General features: G+C 36.4%; 1 protein-coding gene across 1 annotated transcript in view; it reads left to right on the top strand.

Moving 5' to 3' along the window:
* LOC135194849 (xylulose kinase-like) overlaps window positions 1-10,674 on the top strand; it is a 29,863-nt gene that overhangs the window by 13,412 nt on the left and 5,777 nt on the right. The window contains exons 7-12 of the mRNA XM_064221033.1: window positions 1,726-1,879; window positions 4,254-4,398; window positions 4,783-4,898; window positions 5,742-5,915; window positions 6,204-6,301; window positions 6,470-6,601. Of these exons, the coding sequence (XP_064077103.1) occupies window positions 1,726-1,879; window positions 4,254-4,398; window positions 4,783-4,898; window positions 5,742-5,915; window positions 6,204-6,301; window positions 6,470-6,601 (819 nt within the window). The remainder of the gene's footprint in view (window positions 1-1,725; window positions 1,880-4,253; window positions 4,399-4,782; window positions 4,899-5,741; window positions 5,916-6,203; window positions 6,302-6,469; window positions 6,602-10,674) is intronic.

Consider the following 10,674-nt stretch of genomic DNA (forward strand, 5'->3'; position numbering starts at 1 on the left):
TTCACAGAAAGTATGGTCAAGTATAGCATGTAATTATGGCAATTATCAGCTATTCTCCTTGAGCAGCACAACAGCGTACCTTGTCGGCAGCATGTCCATGATCCCTTTCAGGGCTTAAAATGGTACGAGTGGTTGACATCTCCAGAGCTCACAAGATTCTTAGCCTATTTGCTTCAGTTATTGAAAGAAAGGATGACTGTAAAGTTCCTGTTCCCTTTTTTGTAGTGGCTTTTGCAACTACCATTTTGTTAATACGTAATGCCATGCTCTCCCCCAGCAAACTGAACAACTGATGATGTCAAAGGATTAGGTAGATTTTGAAGCCATTGTTGTAGCCATTACAGTCTGTCAGGGATAGTGAGTCTTGGGGAGGGTGGCTGTTTAAACCATCATGCCCCTCGTCCAGTTTAATATCATCCCCTTTTTGGCTGCGTTGAATATGCATTTGTCAACTTTTTAAAATTATCTGCATTGACGGTGATTTTTTCATTGGCCTCCTGTTTCAGCTTACAGTGAAATGTGTGTCTCGTATCATACATCTTGGATGTTGAAAGAGACAGAATTCTTGCTGAAAAAAGAAGTCGGTGATAAAATCACAGTTGATGCAGATAACTAAAAAAAAATGTGAAAAAATGGATATTTGTTGTTTTGCCAAAAAAAGGGATGATATGTAGCTATTGTGAAATACTTTGTGCTTTGCAACTCCAGTGAGTCCTTCAGCAGTTGGCCTGTATTCATTATTTCAGTCTGCCTCTCAATGCAATGTGTTGTCAAACACATGACTGACCAACTAGCACGAAATCTGCACAGCAGTTTTACCATTTGGGTCACAGTAAACTGAATTGTAGTGTCTTTGTTTATAAAGCTTGTTTAAATACACACTACAGTACACAACACCTAGTGAAAATATTCAGTCAGAGTTAGTCTCATACCATGGAAAGTCAGTAAGCAGACTGAGTGATTTCATTAAAGTATTTTTGAAAAACAATAAAACCAGAGCAGGCACATGTTATTTCACAAAGGATGCATATGTATTCAGCAGGGACAAAGTGTGTAGGCTGTACTGGACTGTGATATGCAAATAGCACAAATAATTTCATGGGGATAGTAGATGTACAAGATGATTAAAGATCACAGGATATACAATTCAAAGTGAATACAAAATCATAGCCAACATAAAATTGTTTGCTTGTTCGATGATTCTTTTCCAATTCCAGCAAAAAGCAAGTACTGTACACTGTTAAGGATATCATTAGTCAAGTTTGTGGGCATAACCTCATGTGATAATTTAACCTTCAGTTCATAAGCAGCTTTGATTAGACCCTCTTTTCTCCTTTGCTCACACACACTACTGTCAAACACCTGATCCCAGAGTGTGCCACTGTGTTTGTGCTAGGCTAAATAGTATCCATTGGCCGTGCTTGCTGATTTTTTAATGTCTTTGCTCTACTGACAGGTCCTAGTAGGCACAGTATTTACTTTTATCTTATATCCAGCCCCCTGCTGTATTGTTTATTTCAAAAATTTAAAGTGCATTTATCACATTATGAAGTTAGTTAAATGATGTTCTTTTATAGAAATCCACCATAATTTCACTTTTAAAAGTTTTATGTCTTTAAAATAATTTAATAGAACACTTCTCTTGGTCTTTCTTTAGACATAGTTCAAACTTGAATGATCAGTTCTGAGGTCCCTAGTAGGATTTATGAGTCATTGATATTGCAGGCATGTGCCCCTGATCTTGCAGAGAAACTCGGCCAGCCTGTTCCTGCTTGTGAGAAGCTCGGTACAATTGCTTCATATTTTGTTGACCGCTATAGCTTTAATCCAGACTGTGCTGTGATAGCCTTCACTGGGGATAATCCTGCGTCCTTAGCTGGTAAGATAAGTTGGCATTTTTTATGGTTAACTAATACCTATAAACTAGAAATAGAATAAGGAGGGAAGGTGTATTATTCAATATAGAATTTCTTGAAAGCTGAAATGATATTCTTTCCTTTTTTCTGTTTTTTAAGGTTTTCATGTTGAGAGAGGTCAAGTCTTTTGTTTAGCTGCTGTCTCACTCAGGACAGTGACAAAGCTTAAATGATGCCAAGTAGCATGCAGGAAAGTAAAGTCTGTATATTATTAGATGATTATTATTCCTGTAGTTTGATTATATCATTCTTGAGTTTAATCCGTAACTTTAAAAGGGCTGGCCTGAATGTGTAGAATATCTGAGACTAGTGTAGTTTCTTGTAATCAATTTCTTAGGTATTTTGAGTTAACCACTTCCTCATAACCATATGAAAAGTTCTTGGGAATATTTATTATTAAATGGTTTACCAATTTTTTGGGAAGTAACTTGAATTATATCTTGTATATTGATTGTAGATTGTGGTGTCCTTTTTCTTTTTCAAACTGCTGTGCATTGTTACTCATTGTTTAGATTGTAAAGAATTTTATGCAGTTTTTATTAGAACTTTTTAAGGATTTGTATGTAGCTGAATTAGACATTCAAGAACTCATTGCAAGTTAGAATTTAACTCATTGGTGATGGAGTATTGCAACCACTCAGGAGATCTATTATGAAATATGGTACAGCAGTTTACTACTGTATGAAGAAATTCTGCAAATAATCTGATATTGAACAAACATTTGAAATTCAAGATTAAGCTGAAAAACAAATAGTATGGATAGTGAAGGAAAATAGAAAAGAATCATAGTCGTATTATGAATGATAGAGTTTAATTGTCAGTTTTCACCATAAACACATAAGGGTATGACTCAAATCCAGAAGCCTGGTTGTAGTATTTTGGTATATCATTCTATGTGAATGAAGTGCTACAAGAAATACACCAGTAATTCAGTGTATAAGAACCCAACATAAAGTGAAAGAAAACCAACATTTACATTACTATTTTAAAGTTGTCCATTTAATCAAAACTTTGCTAATTTACTGATAACTTTGTTAGGCTGAAGAATTTTCTATTTTTGTTTGATGGTTGCTAGACACTGAAGGCAGGATCAGGACTTGGAAGATTATTGTTAGTACAATTCTTTAGCCATTCCTTCATGGTTTGTGATTCAACAATATGTCCTGATTGATGGAAATATTTGTCAGTCTTTTATGGTATTAAGGTTGTGGTTTTTGTTTGGTGAAGATTGTTGAAGTTTGTTTGAGGAGTCTAAAGATGTCTCCATTGATATACTTCTGTCTCCATTAAGAATTTATTTTTGTGATTTATGTGGATGAAACTGCAGTTAGAATTGACTGATATTTATATCCATTTTATTAGAACTGTTTGAGATTTCTTTATTTCCACTTACCACATTTTGGAACGGTAGCCACGGTGTAAGTGAAGTCCAGAAAATTTGGAAAACTGGGAAATTATATCTTTCATTTGAAGAGAGGAAAGAACAGGCTGCACGATTGGGATTTTTTGACACATGCAAAATGTTTGTCCAAGAGATCAGTGATGAACTCTCAGTAGGTTATGGAGTGCTTATGGAGGTAGAGGCATGATTGAAATGAAAGTTGGAAAGTTGATTAATAATTCATTCTTTAGCCAGTAAATTATTTTACTTATTGATAACTTGTCCTTACTTTCCTTACCAAAAAAACAGCAATTGTCATTATAGAACCATTGATGCCATTATGTTTGGTATTGGTGAAAAATGATCTTACCATAGTATAGTCTGGCCCATAAGGGGGTAGTGCCATCAGTGTACCTCACGAGGTCACTGTAGGCATTACTAAAGGTTCTTTGCAGCGTCCCTTCGTCCCTTAGCTGCAACCCCTTTCATCCCTTTTACTGTATCTCCATTCATATTATCTGTCATCCACCTTGCTATCCACCTCTCCTAACAAACCTCCAACTCTAAATTTCCTTTGCAGCGCTGAATGGCCTAATAGGTCCCAGTGCTTGGCCTTTGGCCTAACTCCATATTCCATTCCATAGTATAGTCTGCCACTCCAATATTTTTATACTTTACAAGATTGAGGTATCTTTTAGTTTGATGTAATTCTTCTGTAATACAAGTTATATACATGTATCAACAGTATAGTTTGTATTAATGTTATAATGTTGTGTTTTCTTGTGATTATTTTATATAGATATTGAAAAGATAAAGTCCCTATTGTTATACTGTACTGTATTTTGATCAGGAACAGTGTACAATAAAGTTTTATTCCAGATTGTCTGAACTGTATAATTATAAAATATCATTACTTGGTTGACAGGTTAATGTTTTGGGATATATTTGTTCCCCAGGAATGTGTCTGGAGAAGGGCGATGTTGCTGTTAGCCTGGGCACTAGTGACACAGTATTTCTTTGGCTCGACACCCCAACGCCTAAACTAGAAGGGCATGTCTTTGTGAATCCAGTGAACAGTAAAGCTTACATGGCTCTCTTATGGTTGGTTTTAAATTGTTATAATTGTCAGAGTATGTCAGTTAGCTCAAAATGTGAAGTATGTACCGCAGTATGCAAATACTATTGCTATATGAGAGAATTTATAATTCAAGTAGGCCTTGACTTATTTCTGGAATAGATTCAGAATCATTATATGCAAATTACTTTTATAGTAATCTCAGTACATACTACGTATATGTTTATTGTCTAATTTTGCTTGTGCATAACCCTTTACATTTACTATGCAAAGATGTTATTTTTTATTGATTCTTTTAAAAAGTTCTAAAATCTTTGTATCTATTGTGTGTTAATTGGCCTAAGGACCCTAAGTGTTATAATCCCATGTTCATTATTTCTGTATTACTACATATTTGATTTCTTTTGCAGCTTCAAGAATGGATCACTAACAAGAGAAAAAATAAGAGATGAAAATGCAGATGGTTCATGGGACATCTTCAACCAGTTGTTAGATATGACCCAACGAGGAAATTTCGGCAACATAGGTATTGTAGTGTAGCTTTATAGAAGAGATACGTATTTTGAGTTTATACATCTGTATTTTACATCACCATTGCTTGTTCAATTTCCTTGTATGTTAGTTTCAAAGTTGAAGTTTATCTTAAGGTAAAAAGTTAATTAAGAACAACCTTGTAATTGAAGCCAAAAAATAAAAAAAAAATGAATGGTACAGTAGTAGACCTGCTGAGGCACCTGTTCATCAGTGCTTAAATAGGAAAAGCCCCAGAATTAAAAAAAAAAATAACAAAAGATTGGAGAATTGCAAGGTGAGATAAACTCAAAACTTTGTTTGCAGTGCAGTTGTAACTAATCTCAAATACATATATAAAAGATCCCTTAAGTACCTCCCATTGTGGGGGGGGGGGTGTGGGTAGTGCCTTTAGTGCACCTCATGTGGTGCACTTCTTTGCAGCATACCTTCTGCCCCTAGCTGCAACCCCTTTCGTTCCTTTTACTGTACTTCCTTTCATATCCTCTGTCTTCCATCATAATTTCCACCCTCTTCTAACACCTGATTCATAGTGCAACTGCAAGGTTTTCCTCCTGTTACACCTTTCAAACATTTTACTGTCAATATCCGTTTCAGTGTGCCTAACGTAAACCACCAAAAATCCTAAAATATCTAAGAAAAGCAGGAAGCAAATACTGTAGCTAATGCTGACTGTTGCTAGAGAACTGTTATTTCAGGAAACACAAAGAGACTGGGCTAGTAAATGAGAAGCCAGCACAAATGTATTTGTAGAATTTCTCTTTTTGAATTTGTTCTCATGTTGTACCATGTATTAATTTAGATTCTGTTCTAATTTGCAATTTGAATTTTTTTGTAGGTATGTATTACCATAAGCCAGAGATTACTCCCGAGTTGGAGGGGATCTTTCGATTCAATAAGGCAGATGAAGCAGTCTCTCGTTATACAAGTCGAGAAGTAGAAGTTCGGGCACTGGTCGAGGGACAGTTTTTAGCCAAGCGTGTTCATGCAGAGAACTTGGGTTACAATACAGGTGAATTAATAATAACTGCTTGTGGATTACCACTTGGCCCTATTAAAAAATTTTCCCATCACATATATGAGAATTATTCACATTTGTAGTAAGTTTATCACTTAAAATTTTTGTGCAAGTACAGGAAGTGATGAATGCCTTCGGAATTGATGAAGTTTTCAGTCTTTTCTATTCATGATAAAGGAATTAATTTTACATATTGTAGGAATCCTATTCTCATGATGTTCGTAATCCAAAAGGAAAAGCTTTACCAAACATTAACTGTAAGAATTGTAACTGGTATTGCAGGTAGCAGCTCTCGGGTTTTGGCTACAGGAGGAGCTTCCAATAACAAGAGCCTCCTGCAGGTCTTGGCAGACGTCTTCAACACTCCTGTGTACACAATGGTATGTTAATAGAAGATTACTTATTATCATTTAAGGTGAATCAATAATCAAATGTTTTGTTAACTTATTTTCTAGAAGTGGATCAGTCTATTCAGTCATTAAGCAATGTTTTCTCACATATATAACGGTAAATCTTTTCCACCCATACGTACATTCCTCATGTTTCAGGAAATAGCCAATTCAGCCTGCCTTGGTTGTGCCTATAGAGCCAAACACGGACTCCTAGGAGGTCAGTACGAGAAGGTGATTAAAGGTCCAGAATTCAAACTTGCCTGCAAACCAAACAATGATGCAGATAAGGTTGGTGGAGTACAAAGTTTTTCAATTACTGTTTACTTTTTATGACCCAAGGTTCCTGACATTGCCCAACAATGACACTGTAGTTCTGACATTAAAACACTCCTGTTCTCCCAAAGTATATAGCAATTGAAGTATGGTAGCACCTCAGCCTAAGAGATGCTGAGGGGTTCTGGCTCTTCAAACAAAGTTCATAAAGTAACAAGACCCTGTATCATTGCCTGAACTAGAATATTTTCTAGAAATCTTGCAGCTACCAGCAATTGACATACATATTTCCTAACCGAAATTATCCTGCACTTTATACTTAACATTCAGTATAGAGAAGTCTGTTAAATTGAGGTGTTCCTATATATCCAGATTTGTATCTTGTGGCTGATTTTTGTGTGTGTATACGTAGTAGTACACCCTTTGAATATTAATATCATTTGACCTTCCTAATGTATTTAAATATGAGCACCTTTAGTATGTGGCTGATTACACTTCAGTACTGTGCTGTTTTTACCCACACAGCTTAGCTGACTGAGTATTTCAACCCTGCTTGCAGGATTGGGTTGCATTTCATCATGGCCAGTGGTAAAGGCAAAGACTTTACATATTGTAAATCACAATTGCATTTAACATTTTGAATTAAAAAGTTTGCTTTATACTGATAAAATATTTATTAATAGAAATTTGAATACAAAACTCCCATTCTTTAACTAAAGTCAGCTTTTATAGGGAGCTGCAAGGATAAAAAAAAAGTTTTTATAATGTTTATATTAATGATATACTGATTACAAGGCTTTTACTTATTGGTCATCTAAATGATTGTGTTGTACTGTCCTGTCTTTTTACCACATAATATGAAGTCATAATTTATTCAAAAGTGTATTGTACGTAGGTGAGGCATGTCAATTTATTTATTTAATTTATTTTATTCCGATTTTATTTTTTTAAAGTACTAATTAATTCATCACAACCCCATTAGTCATGCCCTTATTTGTGGTATTAATGTCCCAGACACATGCAGTCTTTTCGCTTACAGGCTGAAGGAGTGGAACTATCAATGTGTATACACTCTAAACCCATCAGTAGGTACAGCAGTGTCAACAATAGCTCTACCAAAATCTCCCCAGCTTTTCAGCTTAGAAGTCTTGAGCAGTTTTTGGTCCCAAGACATCAGTTTTCTTCCCCTTATTACAGCAAATCACACTTTTAAAGTTTGCTTTATTGGTTTTGTAAAGCCTCCTATTCTTGGTACTGGAAGCAGCAGGATGTTTGGTTGGTCATATTTAAGTACCAAATGATGAGGTTCTAAAAAATATACCATCAGGATAGAGTTAGCAGTGTTGGTACAATGATCCATGAGGAATTAGATATTGAAAGGAAATTGTTTAGGTTTGACTTCTGTGCTAAATTTTGTGTGTGGTACTCTTCTTCTTTCCCACCATTATCTACATTAAGGGGTGGGTTGCTTGATGTGCCTTCTCCACTGCCTGATGTTGATGTTGTAAGGAAGGCAGTGGACAAGGCTAGGCCCACTGCCATAACTGTGGAAACTGCTACCTTACAGACCTACTTTTTAGTCAAAGGCAAGGCCCACCGCCAATAACTGTGGTTGATGACAGCAAGGACATATGGTCGTGCCCACCGCCAATAACTGTGGTTGATGACAGCAAGGGCATATGGTTTATTGTTTGGCAAAGGTTTTTACGACTTACGACCATATGCCCTTGCTTTCATCAACCACAGGTATTGGCGGTGGGCCTTGCCTTTTGACTAAAAAGTAGGACTGTAAGGTAGCAGTTCCACAGTTATTGGCAGTGGGCCTAGCCTTTTACTAAAAAGTAAGACTGCAAGGCAGCAGTTGTCATTTCAGTCCCCTTTTACAACACGCAGAACCTACGGTGGTAGTATTCTTACACCCCTACCTCAGGGTCCAAATTTTGTGATGGTACTACAAATGTACAAATCCTGGGCTTCTGTGACAGTAAGTATCCATTTAGATTGTAATGATAGCCCTTGGGGAAAAAGGTGAAGGGGTTGGTGTGAGAGAGAGAAAGAGAGAGAGAGAAATGATGTCATAATTAAATAGAATGAAACCTGAAAGAAAATAGTAAAAGGGTTAATAACAAGGAAGTGGTCATGGACATGGAAGCAGTTAGTTCCCTCATCGGGATGAGGGGTGATAATATTTGTTCAAAAGTGGTGTCAGTCGCAAATCAAACACTGAGTTTTCAGAATCTATTATTTTTTGCATCTGCTTTTAGTTATGAGCATGCTCTGGAACCTGAAGGTTTGGATGTTGTGGATGTAATCTTGATCCAGATCCAGATGCATGGCATTGGTGGCATCAGGTGATGAGGTCCATGACATTATGAAATAAGGAACAGCACATCATTTTGTGGAAGGTAAAACACCTCCCTAATTCTCCAAATGCGGCCAGTTGGCAATTAGCATGAAAATCTGAGTGCAATTTCTGACAACTTATCAAAGGTGATATGTTTTTAGACTGAGGGCAATACTCATTCTAGAACTGTGTGTAAACTGGGAAGTTAGTCTTGCAGAGGGGCTAGTAGCTTTCAAGGAAACAGGACATTTGCTGGCTGATAATTACAGCAAGACATCAGGTTTTATGGTAGAGTTGGTCTTTGGACTCCTTGCTCTCCATGGCTCTCTGACATGGAAAATTTTAAATACAATAGAAGGCTTTAATACAGTATTTTGTTTATCCCTGTTAAACTTAACAGATTGGAAGTTACTCAATGTTCCTGTTTATTTTTTCTCGTCATCTATATGTTTTAGCAAACTCCAGGACTTCTTCAGGTGGATGTTGAGGAAACTGTATGCCTCTATGGGCTTGGGGATGATTATGCTACCTTTTATCCCGATCATAGCAAAGGGTATTTTTGGGCCCACTTTCCTTGGTTGCAGCCTCCTGATATGTATTTATGTAGTATTAAGTTTCTAAAGTAGCTATACTTTTTGCTTTTCCAAAACACCTGAGCATTATTTTTGTTTTTTGCCCAGAGGTTATCCAGCAAAGTGACGATTTTACAGTACTGCAGAGTAGTACGTACTGCTTTCCCTACATCAGCCTGCACCAAGTCGGTTGTTGAGTTGTGGATGAAGCATCATTCTCATCAAATGCACTATTTAAGTTTACCATTATAGCCAGATCTGTGCAACTCACTGGCCGTCTTAAAAATATTAAATTCCAAAGATGGTACTTGATAATTGTCATTTGTTCCTGACTTGACATGAAAATCCAAGTGACGGGTAGTAGGTAGTAGGGTCCTTTTGTAACTCACTTTGCAAATTCTTTATTCTCCTTCACTGCCAGGGGATAGAATTAATCATTCTTCCCAGGAGAGCTTTCGGGCTTTACATCCACATGACATAATTCTTAGGGGCTCACAGGATAAAGTAACTGTTTAGACAAGGAATTCATCACAGCTAAAGAAAGTTTTGTAATATGAACATTGTTGTGATGGTTGAGGGGAAAAAATCAATGAGTGTGATTCACCAGCTTTGTACATTTATACTCATTTTTGTTACATGGATAGTTGGACTGTTTGCTCATACAGATGGTAACAATGGGTACTGTAGAAAGACACATAGTTCTTGAAGATGTTAAGTACTATGCCTTGCGATGAAGATGAGAATCATGGCACATATAAGTACATCCGTAATGAGTTTGTATGAAAAAAAAAACATTTAGTTCACAAAAGCTACGCCCCATGTCCTCCCTCTTCCTTCCTTCTCCAACTGAGTGCAGGTGCTTGTGTTCTAGGATGAAGCTTATCTTCTCACAACATGGGCTTGCAGTGTTAAAATGTCTTCAAGATTTAGAGTATATGGTCACTCTGAACCTGCATGAAAGTTCTGAAAGATTGTGTGAAGTTGTAGTTTTCATATACAAAATGTGACAAGTTCTTGTAACATTTTCAGTCATATTTAATAAGGTTTTCATTATGGTGTGGTAGAAATTGAAGAAGCCTTCACAGGTGTGGGGGAATTAAGCATTGTAAATTAATTTCTTTTAAGAGAACGTCTGTCTGAATGTATTTTTAATTGTACTTGGTTATTTCCAG

Source organism: Macrobrachium nipponense, chromosome 15 (assembly GCF_015104395.2).
Source record: "Macrobrachium nipponense isolate FS-2020 chromosome 15, ASM1510439v2, whole genome shotgun sequence".
Lineage (NCBI taxonomy): Eukaryota > Metazoa > Arthropoda > Malacostraca > Decapoda > Palaemonidae > Macrobrachium > Macrobrachium nipponense.